General features: G+C 42.8%; 1 protein-coding gene across 18 annotated transcripts in view; it reads right to left on the bottom strand.

Annotated features, from left to right (window-relative positions):
* Nucleotides 1-13,687, bottom strand: part of MBNL2 (muscleblind like splicing regulator 2) — a 161,850-nt gene that overhangs the window by 107,307 nt on the left and 40,856 nt on the right. For 14 of the 18 annotated variants that reach the window (XM_036459190.2, XM_036459189.2, XM_045588747.1 and 11 more), the window contains exon 2: nt 307-1,068. The exons of 1 other annotated variant lie outside the window; for it this stretch is intronic. In XM_036459190.2, the coding sequence (XP_036315083.1) occupies nt 307-480 (174 nt within the window). In that variant the 5' untranslated portion in view covers nt 481-1,068. Of the gene's footprint in view, nt 1-306; nt 1,071-13,687 lie in introns of those variants that run through there. 3 more of the 18 variants (XM_045588743.1, XM_045588744.1, XM_045588746.1) reach the window with 1 other exon arrangement.

Below are 13,687 nucleotides of genomic sequence, written 5' to 3'. Positions count from 1 at the left end.
AACATTAATAAAATATTTATCTTTAGCTGTCACAGGCTAGACTTTGATTTAAAACTCTTGGGTACATGAGTGGCATGCCACACCAAAAATACAGCATCATGTATTTTTAAGTTAAACATGAATCTGTAAAAAATTTATATATGCCTGATGTGGAAAAAAAAAATGAATGAAAATCTCCCAATAGTCACCACAAATAAGAAAACAGGATCTAAAAACAATTGCTCAACTTCCATACAAGTACAATGAAAAACATTTCATTTGAAAGTCCAATGTGGCATTGCTATGACATTCAATGCACTATCTTACCTTTAGGGAATCAAAGCAGGCGATTACTCTTCCATTTTCAACCTGGCAGCTTTTGGGGGGGTGAGCAAATTTGCACTCCTCGTCGGAGCGTGAGCAGGTTCCTCGCTGGAACTGTCTGCAGACTTCTAATGTCAGCCATTTAGTGTCTCTGACTGGGGCAACATTCAAAGCCATGGCAATCAAGTAATTTGGATTCTGTTCGTTTCCGTTAAGTGATTAAATCAACCCAAAGTTCCAATGATGCAAAACTATTGTGAAAAATCCCACATGTAAGTCTGAAGGTTAAGTGATAAATTGCTTAGTGAAGTCCAATCCAAGGAATAGAGTGAGAAGAGAATGTATTGGCAAGCAGTCACTCATCAATCAATGTGCCCCACCTGAAGACTGCAGGCCGAAATAAAAGCATGCTCAGTGTCATCTCTGGCTGTCAGTGTCCGAGTCTCCTTATGGTTTTGCAGACACACTGTTTTTAATAAGGAACTTCAGTAAGAAGATTTTTAGTTCTGATGCTCACAGCTAGAGATGGTGCTGGGGAAGAAGCCACTTAGATGTTCAGATCTTAGCAGGATTTCTGTTCCCTCCCACCTTTATAAACTCTGAAAACAAGTAGTTGGTAAAGTCAGACAACTGAGGTATCTTCATCCACTTGTAAGGTCGACGTAAGGTGTATTGGACAGGAAAACAAGACTTGAAAACACAGAAGCTCCCTGGCTGCAGTTCCCAGCCGAAGTGACTTCCCACAGGCACTTTTAAATCATGAACCTGAAAAACACCAATAAAATATCAACTTTCACCCAGACTCAAGGGAATCAACATTTGAACAAACTCTTTAGCTCTTGTTTAGAATTTGCAAAAATGCAACTGAGCGCTTTGAGCTTATGCTCAACTGCAACCGCATTGCAGAAATGATCCAGGCAGCAGTCCAAAAGTTAGGAATGACTCGAAGAGATGAGTGTGGCAGACACAATAATTAGGCATTCTGAAACAATTCAATCTAATGGGCTTAATCGCTAAAACAGTGCAATAGAATCGTGGCTTCCAATTAATTTCACATTTGGGCCACTGATCTTATTATTGAAAATGCTACAAACAACTATCTGGGATGTGTCTCTCCTATATAATAAGGATATTGTCATTTTGGATGTGTGAGTCCCTCCTTTATATCCTTCCTAGTTTGTGGAGATTTGAACTTAGAGCTGACTAGGTAGAAGTTTCCTGATACTTATTCTAATATCTCTTATATCTTTCTGTCTACTATTATTACTTCCTTAAGGATAGTATCCCCCTCTGTGCTAAGAGCACTTGAGAATAAGGAGTGTTTGTAGTTTTCAATTCTGTATCCTAGTGCCTTAGTTCATGGCTATTAGGTCCTCAAAAAACATTTATTTTGATGCCTGAACAGCATGCTCAGTGGAGAGCATCGACCTATGAACCAGGAGGTCATGGTTTGATTCCTGGTCAGGGCACATGTCCGGGTTGCGGCCTCAATCCCCAGTGTGGAGCATGCAGTGGGCAGCTGATCAATGATTCTCTCTCATCATTGATGTTTCTATTTCTCCCTTGTCCTTTCTCTTTGAAATCAATAAAAATATTTTAAAAAAATAATTATTGATATATAAGTGCTGGTTGGCTCACTGACTAAAGGCATGCACGTTAGTTTCAGGTTAGTTCAGTGGATTCGAAATCTAAAATGGCTCTGTGAGTGTGGAATCTCAGAGGGAGGGTGGGTAGGTGGGAGGTAATCAACCAAAGACCTTGTATATGCATAACCCACAGACACAGACAATAAGGTGGTGAAGGCCTGGGTGGGGGTGGGGGCAGGCTGAAGGGGACCAATGGGGGAAACAAGGGACATATATAATACTTTCAACAATAAAGAATTATTTTAAAAATAAAAATAAAATGGCTCTGTTCTGTGGAATGCTGGAATTAAACATTTTCAACAAAAATATAATTAGTGAATTTAGATTTCTAAAATTAGCCTATTTCATTGATTTTACTATTTTTCAAGGATTGTGAAATTATTAAAACATTAACACTTTAACATTATTGGAGTCAAGTATGAATAAAGGGCTAAATATCAGAAGTTGATCGTTTTTGTAAATTGTATATGTCACAAGCAACCTTCAATACTTGCCTAGCCTTGATGTTCTTCCAAAAATTGTATAACTAAAAACTTAATGGAGACTAGAAGCATATTAATTAAAATCAGCATGTTCCAAATAAGTTCAGAGAACAATAATCCTTAAGTGATTTATCAGTTAAGTTTAGTTAACTCCAGGTAAACCAACCTGAACAGGCTTCCATGCAATAGGGCTTTTCCCCCATGGCCTTGAATAAATCTCTAATAGAGAAGAGAAGCAATGGTGTCTCTTAAACTTATCTGATCTTGGAACATTTATTTAGCAGAACATCTCTTGGGATAAAGTGGAAAGGACTACTTCACCCAAAGATTTCTTTTACTTATTAGTAGAAGTGTTTGAATGAGTTTTAATTGGATATACATTTAAGGAAATTGGCAGCCTTGAAAGCTCTGACACATACCTTACTTTAATTGTAAAATATTTGAGGGGACAGACAGGCTCCTGCTTGTCTGATTGGCAGCATTGTGTTCCCAGCAGCTAACATCAAATAGCTTAACTTAGGGCATTTAAGAAGATGAGTTTAATAACCAAATTTACTCTGGGTCAGGTTTCACATACCAGCCTGGACCTGCACCCTCATTACCTCAACCCCCAACTCTTACCCCCGTGGAGAACAAAGGATGAGGGGAGCAAGGGAAACGGTATTCAGTGGAGCTGAGGCCCTAATAAGAAGGAGATGTAAAATGATGCTAGGACACCTCTAATTTATATTTGCAAAATATTTATGGAGCCCATGAATCCTATGGACCAGGGTCCAATGGAGTTACTGGACAACAAAGACACAGGAGACACTCATTCTCAAAGGCAGCAGTCTCTGCTAAGGCTGCCCTTGTAGGAAAAGAAACAGGCAGACATGCATTTATGCAAAGATGGCAAACAAATAATTACTCAAAGTATTTCCTTAATTGTTTTAGTATGGTTTTTTTTGTGTGTGTGTGTTTTTTTTTTTAACTGGTTTTATAGAGAGAGGGAGTGAGAAAGATAGAAACATTGATGAGAGAGAAACATCTATCGGCTGTCTCCTATTGTACATGTCCCCACTGGGGATAGAGCCTGCAACCCAAGCATGTGTCCCGACTGGGAACTGAACTGGGGACAATGTTCAATCTGCTTGAGTATTCAGCCACACCGGCCTGGCATACTCAAGTATTAATACAGGAACGATGCCCTCAACACAGTCCCATGAATGGGGTACACTTTTGCTTTATTTATTTAATTTTTTTTCTGGGAGAAACAGTTGACCATTTCTACTTACTAGGAAAATCCAACCAGAATTTAGATGGCCATACTCTCTCAAGATGAACTTGCTTTAAACGCAGAGGAGCCAAGCTTTCTGGTGGCCAGAGTCCTGTGTACGTCAAAGGTGTGCCAGAAAGAAAGGAAGGGGGTGTTATATTGCGCCTAAATATATTGCTATCTTAACCTCCCGTAAATCCTCTTTCTCCCAGATTGATCTTTGTTTCTAGCCTGAAGGCGATAGAGCTACTTTTAAAAAATATATATTTTATTGATTTTTTTACAGAGAGGAAGAGAGAGGGATAGAGAGTTAGAAACATTGATGAGAGAGAATCATCGATCAGCTGCCTCTTACACACTCCCCACTGGGGATGTGCCTGCAACCAAGGTACATGCCCTTGACCAGAATCGAATCTGGGTCCTTCCAGTCCTCAGCCCAACTCTCTATTCACTGAGCCAAACTGGTTACGGATGATAGAGCTACTTTTATCAGAGATACCACCTCTCTTGGGCCTTCACAACCTCCATCTTTTGGAGTGGGTATAGGAAGGCAGCTGTGGGAATGAGGAAGCGAGAGCAGATCTGAATTAGGTTAGAGGAGGCCACTAAAGGAGATATACACTGATGGGTAAGAATGGAGACCAACTTTTAACATAGCCACCAAATGACACAATTAAACTGTATTAACATATAAACCAAAATAAATGTTGGATCTACCAGACTGCAAGCTCCTAGTAGGAAGGGTGACATGTCAGGGTTTTACTGTGTAAAAGTAGAAGCCACTAGGCACATGTGGCCATTGAGCACATGAAATGTGACCAAGTGCCACAGAGGAACTAAATTTAAACATCTTACGTATTCTCAATTATTGTAAATTTAACTTAAAACTCATCCTCAATGTAGTTATTGGAAAAGTTTTAAGTGTTCTTGGACTGACTTGAGTACATGAATCTATTTTTCAGTTGTACATTTCATAAAGTCTAAATACAGAGCAACTATTTTCCAATCAAAATGCAATATCCAAGTTGAGATGTGTATAAAATCAATGTGTATTTTAAAATACACAGTAATTTCAACAACTCAGTATGAAACAAAAAGAATGTGAAGACATCTAATTCATATTATTTAAGTTATTACATGATGAACTGATAACATTTTAACAAATTGCAATACATATTATTATTAACATTAAACTCACTTGCTTCTTTTTAGTGCCTGAAAATTCAGAATTATCTATGTAGCTCACATTATATTTCTCTTGATGGCACTGTCAGGGGCTTTTGCCTTTCTTCTATCAGCCAACATGGAATTCTCCAGATTGGTGGAAAGTACCCTGTCCTAACAGCAAGCATTTCTAGCCCTCCTTTTGCCAAGGATCCTTCATATGACCTTGGGTTAGTCTATTTCTCTGAGATCCAGTTTCTTCATCTGTAAAGCGTTTATAGTAGTTCCTGTCTACATTACAAGGTTGCTGCTGTGAAGGACAGATTATTGAGGAAACATAAAAGACTTCGTAAACAGAAAAGTGCTACCCAAATGCAAGGTGATGAAAGGAGGAGTTGCTCTATAAATATTTATTGAATAAATCCACTTCCAGGCTTCCTCCCTCGGCAGGAGTTCTGTGTCAATGACCAGGTGGATCGGCTCCAGCCATAGATTCTAAGAGCAAGACAATATCAAAGAGCTGACTGTGAGGTCCACTCGGGGCCACTTATCTGGAGCATCCCTCATTTCTCAGACCATCTTGTTTCGCAGCCAAAAGGAACCCACAGGGAAGTTTCTCCAAGTACAAAACCCACAGTGTTACTACAAAGGCCTGAAGCCTGCTTTCTTTCTTCAGCTTCTACTAATCCAAAAATGAATGAAATACGTTTACAGCCCAAGAAATCACTCTGGATGTGAGGGACAGCCTGAATACACAGGTAGCACTGACCGAGAGCCTTCTTGGTTTGAATACATTCCTCAGCGTATTCAAGAACAGGCAGCATTTTCTAGTTCATCTGCCCAGAGAAATGTATAAATACAGATACATTTCTAATTCTCTTCAAGTTCTCAAATATGCCAAGCACTGGCCCTGATTACATGCAAGGCACCGTCTATCTTTCCTAGAAGTTTCTGGAATGCACTGGGAAGCAGGGTCTCCTGCTCACATGATTTTCTACTTTGTTCTTTCGTTTTCTCACTTCTTTTTGACATGTGCTTCAGTGTTACTGCCAACATTCCAGTCAATCCCACTCCCACTGGCTGCTTCCGGTGTGGAAGCTAGGCAGAATTTTGAAGTGGTTGTTCCCAGTTGTTCCTCTGGCCTTGGTTCTGTGTTGGCATTCCCTTTCCTTGTCTTCTTCGTGCACTCAGCAACCTCCTGCTGTCTCCCCTCCTGCCTTTCTCAGCCCCTCCCAGAGGAGGAGAAGGTCTTTCCCTTGAAGGATCAGTGGAGTCACCAGGCTGCCAAGCCTTACCAACCTGCACCCTGAAGTGATGCTTCTGCTTGTCTCCCTTCATTTCCTTTTGATGATCACCCTATGGGCCATCTTTCCACACTGTCTGATAATTATTTTTTAATATATTTTTATTGATTTCAGAGAGAAAGGGAGAGGGAGAGCAGAAACATCATTGATGACAGAGAATCACTGATCAACTGCCTCCTGCATGCCCCACTGGAGATCAACCCCACAACCCAGGCATGTGCCCTGGACAGGGAATCAAACCATGACATCCTGGTTCATAGGTCAACACTCAACCACTGAGCCATGCCGGCTGGGCTGTCTGGTAATTATTTTTAAGTAAATATCATTATTCTCTAATTCATAAGAACTGCAAATACTGATTTTCAAATCTCCAGAGTTCAGTGTAGTGACTGGTATGTAGAATATGCTCAACTAATGTTTGTCATATGAACTCCTGAGCCTCCTCTAAATATTTGCATTTTCATATGGACCAGAGTCCAATTTAAAGGAATAAGGCTTCCAACAGGGAATTTCAGTATTATCCTGTAGGAAAATTCCAGCTGGTGCAACTGGCTTTTACCCTGTCGCTGCCAAGTAGGTTGGGGGTGAGGAGCTTTCCCAGGGATACATTATTTGAATTTCAAAACCCAAAATCCTCAGCCAGCGATTCTCAAACAGCAGCAGCCGCCGCCACTCCTGGAGCCTGTTAGAAGTGCAGGTTCTCAGGTTCCTGCTCCGAGGCCCTGAGTCAGAGCCTGGAGGTGGGGCCCAGCAATCTGTTTTAACAAGCTCTGCAGGGTGTGCCTCTGAAGCAAGCTCAAACTCTGAGAACCACTGCAGTAAGCGTTTCTGGCCGCCCTCCCGTGGGCCAGGCATCCTGCTGGTTGCTCAGAGGAACAAAGATGTCTGTCCCGAGTTAATCACAGGGTCTTTGGTTCACTGATTCTCACAGAAACAATGACAGGAAGGCAGGCTGGGGGCTTCCCCCCCATGGCTATGTTTCTAATCAATAAAAACAAACAAAACACAGCTAGACTAAACAGAAGACACCTGAGAGATATGTCCCAGATAAGACCTCATTCTATGAGAACGAAAAACCAGGCCAACTCCTGGCCTGCAGACTCTGTTCAGGCGGCTGGTGGGGGTGCGTGGGGCTTTGTGTATAGGACTTTGTCTGAGGGAGGACTGTCTTAGGGGGCCCGGTGGTCCCTGCTGACCAGCTGCTGTGTTTCCAGGGCCTTTTGCTAGAAGTCTTCACAGAAGGGCTGCTTTGTAGCACCCACACTCCCAGACAGCACCAGCTAGCACACAAATACCAAGGTTCGCTGTGGGGCTCATCTTCAAAGCAAAGGCGAGGCTGAAGTTCAAGGATAAAGAAACAAGGCTCTTGTGTTTCCTGAAATGCCATTCAACTTCACAAAATAATCAATCCCAAGCTATTTTGGGGGGCCTTCACTTATACAACACTTCATTTTTTAAAAATATATTAAAAAAGCTGGCCTAGGTGTTAGGTTTTTCAGACATCTGTGACATTTGACTGCGGAAAGGAATTTTGCTGCTCGCGTTCCCGCTCCGAGAGGCAGCCTGGAGAGCTTGGAAAGCAGGGCCTTTCATTCTGTTCATTCTGCAGCCGAGGAGGCCACCTCCCTTCCATCTACACCTCGCAGACAAGCCTGGGCTGTGGGCCCCAGGTGTCCTTGCCTTGCCAACGCTTTGTAGCTAGTTTGTACATTTCTGAGGGGGGTGGGGGGAACCGGGAGAGAAACATCAATCATGTCCGATCTTGAGCCTGAGATTGTTGAACATGTAAGACTTGCCTTAAGGAAAATAGTTGTGCAGCACAGGGCTCCTCCGGTTCACTCCCGGGCATCTCTGGTATTTTAGCTGTCTGCCAGACAGCGGCCTCCGAGGAGCTGATTAAAGGGTTTCTGCGTCAGACAGTCAAGGACTCATTATCCATTAAGTAACTTATGAGACATCTTTAATTTTATTTTGCATAAATCGAGTTAGAATAAAGAAGCTATGTCTCCTTGGGTTTCCTACTTCTAATTTTGAGAATTGTTGTGTTTCCTATGTTTGATTTTAAAACTCTTAAAATATGCTTCTTTAAAAAAGGATTTTTTTCTCCCCCCTTCCTGTGAGTGGTTTCATGTTGGAGCATCCCGCCTCTATTTCTGGAGCTTATATGAAAATAGCTCTCAACATGATCTTTCCCTTGATCAATGAACGACTGGGCCGCATCCTGCGCCTATCAGATGCAGACGCCCGGGCTGGAGAGGGACCCAGTGGAGCCGCGGCTAGAGCACGTCCTGGGCTGAGAGCCACTTGACCTCCAAGAGAGGGTGTAATCCTGCCCTGTAATCACAGCCACTGAGCAGAGGTTCCTCACAGGGTCTTATCCCCTGGAAGCTCAATGGGCCAATAAAAGTGCACAAATGAGAAAAGTTCCTCTTGTGAAAGAAATGAAGAACCTAATTGACTTTTTGAAGAATAAGAGTGAATGGCTGTAACCGGTTTGGCTCAGTGGATAGAGCGTGGGCCTGCGGACTGAAGGGTCACAGGTTCGATTCCAGTCAAGGGCATGTACCTTGGCTGCCAGCACATCCTTAGTAGGGGGTGTGCAAGAAGCAGCTGATCGATGATTCTCTCTAATCGATGTTTCTGACTCTCTATCCCTCTCTCTTCCTCTCTGTAAAAAGTCAACAAAATATAAAATAAACACACACACACATACACAAACAAACAAAAAACAAAGAATAAGAGTGAAGGGAGCAGCAAAAGTGGTTGTCCTTAAAAAGATTGTTCTTCCTAAACATCTTTTAATGGGCTTCTTTTTTTAACTTATTGAATATAAATGTAATGGTGCTTTGAAACTTCTGCAGGGTTGAGGGGGTAAGAACCAGTTTTACTGCCTTGGTTCTAGTCATTCCTCTCCCCTGAATAGCTGTGTAATGTCACGTAAGTTCTCTCAGCTTCAGTTTACCTGCTTGAAACCCAGGGGATTAAAAAAAATACCTAAGCCATAAATATATGCACTGCAACCAAAATATATTTGGTCATATGAGTACTCTCTGTATGGTATCTAAGCCTTAGAAAAGGCATACTTACATCTATGTGCATGTACACACACACACACACACACACACACACAACAGGTGGAAATAACATCTACTCACTGAAAGTACACATTCCTGTAAAGTGAATCAAGTGTATGTGAAAGTAGAAGGGTCCTTTCTGTGAAGTGCTTCCTGGACTATTAGACAAACCTTTGATATTTGCTCTTGTAAGACTATTTGCAAATCTACATTCATCCAAAGCCAGGAAAGAACCAAGGCTAACAATGATATCTCTACTCAGTGTAGCACCTGACCATACTTTCAAATGCATTTCCCTGGGGGAAATTAACCCTGATATCCAAGGTCACATAGTGAGTCAGGGAAGCCAATGTTTATGACAATGGTAATAAACAGAGGAATTCCCAACTAAATTTTCCCCCTTGTATCTGGTAACTTAAAGCACGAGTGAAAATTTCATAAAAGCAGGGCTCGTGGTGAACACGTGACATTTTTCAGGCCATTTTCATGGCGGTTTCCAGGAATGGGCAGAGAAAGAAATCCCATCTTTGGTTAGAAGAGGAGAAATTTCTAACTGTACTCCTGAAACTACAACCAGATATCATCTATTCAACACATATTTGTATTCAAATTATGTTTCCCCCTGCATCTGTGTTTTCTATGCAAACATTTATAATGCAGTTAGGAGCCGCTCTTACTAGCATCAAAGCAATAGTATTAGTTGCCATTTAAGACTGACAGCACTTACCGGTTTCCTGGATGCCCAGGGCCCAGGGGCTGCAGCCGGAGAGAATGGGTATTGAGCTACAGGCTGCAGTCTAGCCCTCAATTCCCAGAGAAGTCTTTGTCAGAACTTCCACTTCCTTCTCTGGCTGCAGGCTCTGGTAAACAGACATGCTTTGCTTTTGACCTTTTCCCTTTTCTTTCTCTTCCATTACCACTAGCTACTTCATCTGCCTGTACACCAACAATGCTAATACCCTCTTTTTTGACAAGATTTTTGTAATGTAACTTCTATGACCATGAAATGAAAATACCAAATAATGTAAACATATACACATTTTTAAAAAATTTCAATATATTGCCATGATTGAATTATAACTATGATATCAAAGGAAGTAACTTTTTATAAAACTAGTGGCCCAGTGCACAAAATTCATGCACATTAAAAGGAATTAACTGGAGGAAATATTTTAATATTGCTATTTGCCATTTCTCTATAATAGAAGTGTCATAGATGGGGAAAAAAAATAGTAAAATTTATATGAAAATCTTCCTCCTATCAGAGTCTGGGGCACGCTAAGGGACCCAGCATCAACTCCCCACCCACCTGCATGCACCTCAAAATCGGTGAAACCCAGACGAGTCAGTCCCATCCCCATTAGGCGAGATCCAGACCCAGCTGGCTCTACTGCCGTCAAGCCCCACAGGGGGGTTAGGGGATGATGTGCAGCCTCAGGTCCCCTGTCAAGCACCGCTGAGTGGGAGTGGGCAGCTTCAGGGCCCCCAGTGCATGGCCTGAGGTACCACAGCCCAGCGCCAGAGCAGGGCGTGAGGCCTGAGGCAATCCTCCATCAAACCTTGCCAGGCAGTGGGCACAGCTTGTTATCCCCTATCAAGCTCCACTGGGTAGGAGGCATGGCCTGAGGTTCTCCATCAAGCCCTGCCAGATGGGGTCACACCCTCAGGTTCCCTGGCCCGGCACCCGGGCGGGGGGGATAATTGAGGTCCCCCCGCCCGGCATAGAAACGGGGTATGCGGCCTGAGGTCCGAGGTCCCTGGCCCTAGCCCAGTTCCCTGCTGATTATTCATTATGGAAACCCCGCCTCCACTGTGGGTACAGCTGTCTTGTGTTATGGGAAACCCACCTCCACTCGGCACAGCCATCTTGTAATGGCATGAAGGTTAATTTGCATATTGCCTCTTTATTATAGGGAATAATGTGCATTTTGGAATTTTAATATTAAGTATTAAAGTACAATATATTATGAGACAGAATGAAGTGTTTAGATACTCATACCTACATATATGTAGCTTATTTGAAATAGGACAGACACAAATGCAGACCTACATAGGTATGATAAGGGATGTGGCTTTTCAAAACGCCAAACAACTTACGTTAAGGTTCCTAACAAGGTAAAGAAAATGTTGCCTCAATTTACACAGTTGTGGCATGTTTGGGGGGAAAAAAAAAAGAGTTATATTATGACTGTCCAAAAATGCAAAATAAATTAAGAACCACTTGGTGCAAATATATAAAACAGAGTTAAGATCTTGACCCAGATCCCTATGAACAGGATTTTTATCCATGTGAATGTCCAGCAGAACATGCACAAATCATGAGATACAACCTGGTTCCTAACTCTGAGGAAGTCAGATCCATTGAAGATACCAAAATCGTTACTCCTGCCTGTCACATTCCAGAGACACTCCCTAGACATTTGGACAGTGGGGGGAAATGCTCCTTTGAATTTCCAAAATTCTCTTTATGGGGTGATATTGTCCCCATTGATAATAGTGTTGTAGGCTCTTAGTCTACCTAAGTCCGACTTAAGTAGATGGGTATAAAATATGAGATCACTAGTATGGTAGATGTTGGGGAGCACCATCGAGACATAGACAAGACCCCACCTGGAGAAAGCTCTCTTTGGTGGCCCAACCAGGGGTTCACTAGAATTAGAACTCACAGGTGGTGAAATCAGTCAGCAAGTATAGCCATCTTCGTTGTCCAGGCAAGAAAGAATAATCTGAGCTGAAAATTATATTGCAGTGGTGGGAAGGAGAAGGCAATTCAGATCATGGCTGGGATAAATTCATTAAAAATGAATAATCTTTGCGGACTGGGAATGTGGAGAGCAGGGAGGAGATTACTCCAAGAGGACTTCAAAATTTGGATCCTGTGCTCTGCCTGGAAGAAAGCGTGCCACAGCAAGTAGAAGCCCATTAGAAATGGGGACACAGAGGTTGTGGCCATGGAGACACAGCTAAAACCATAGAACAGCTAAAGTGAGTGTAAGAGAAAAAGAGACATATTAAGATTTTACATCTATATCTACATTGATGTATGTATCTAGGAGAACAAAGGGCCAAGGACAGTTTATTCAGTTCCTCAGAGCTGACAGAAAAGAGAGGAGCAATTGAAACCACAGGAAGAAAATGAGAGACAAAAAAAAAAAAAAATCCTCTGATATTGCAACATATTGTGCCAGGAGAGAATTTAGAGTTCCGAAATGGAGGGACTAGCCAAACAAGCCCATTGCCACAGACAGTGGCATGTAGATGATTGACAATTGGTAGTGGCTAGAGGTCATAGCCAGGTCACACTGCTGACCTTCCCAGCGGGGGAAGAGGGTGTGGAGAGCACCATGGGTATTTGGTGCTGCGAGAACACCAAGCAGCAACAAGGACAGTCCTGAACTCCTCGTGTTTTGTGGTCAGATGGGCACTGATGGCCTGTGCATTCCTGGAGAGTGACCCTCTGGGAATTGAGGCCTGCTCACAGAGTTGGAAGGATGTGCTGTGTGAAGGACCCAGGGGAGTAGGAGAGTGCTTGCTTCTCCCACCACTTCCTGCCTTCCCTTTCTTTTCTGAATGGAAGGAGAGAAACACAACAGAAGCTTAGGGAAATGGCAGGATGGCGGGGTGAGCCAGAGAGCTGGAATTGACCAGTTGAGGCATCCAAAGGAATGGGAGAGACAAGACTCCTGACTTCCTTTCTCCTTGTTCACTAGGCCTTTGCAAGAAAAGGCGAGAAGTGAGGGAGGCAGCCCGATTTCCAGCTGAGAGCAGAACATGGAATGGGACAGCTGTTGATAAGTGGCCCCTATTGCCTCAGTCAGGAGTCTAGGGACATACAGAGAGCTCCCGAAATTGAGGATGGCCCCTCCTGTCAGTCGAATAAGAGCCTGAGAGAGAAAGCCAGGGAATGTCAAGTGGTCCAGGAGGCACAACCTCAATGAAATTTCATGATCTTGTTCTGAAATGAGAAACTACAGTTTCCTTGCTTTCTCCATGTACCCTTCTCAAGCTGAGAACAGGGGCAGAGGAAAAAATGCTGCCAATTTTAAAGGTCAAGGCCTTAGGGATGAGACAATTTAAAATAAGAGAGGCCTGAGTTATAACAAGAGTCTAAGCAACCAAGATTGGAGGTGAGGAGGTGAGGGAAAACGCTATTCTTCTCTCTTGTGGAAATGGTATCTGTTATCATATAATTGCTTCTAAGTGTGTCATTAAAGTACTTTAATGTGTGCATGTGGCAGGTGTAGCATGATCAACCAAGAGGGACTGGGTCAGTCGTGGACTCAGCGTATAATAATCACATGTGCTTTGCAAATGAGTAAAGAGCCGGCGGCTTCCCTTAGATTAGAATGAGCAGCTGCAGAGAAGGTTCCATAGGAAGTGCACACATCTCAGTGAGAGGGAAAGGCTGGCGCTAGAGGAAGCGCGCAGGTAGAGCTGTCTGATAGATTCCTGGGATGAC

This window comes from Pipistrellus kuhlii, unplaced genomic scaffold, assembly GCF_014108245.1.
Source record: "Pipistrellus kuhlii isolate mPipKuh1 unplaced genomic scaffold, mPipKuh1.p scaffold_m20_p_3, whole genome shotgun sequence".
NCBI lineage: Eukaryota > Metazoa > Chordata > Mammalia > Chiroptera > Vespertilionidae > Pipistrellus > Pipistrellus kuhlii.
This window is presented reverse-complemented; position numbering and strand designations above follow the sequence as displayed.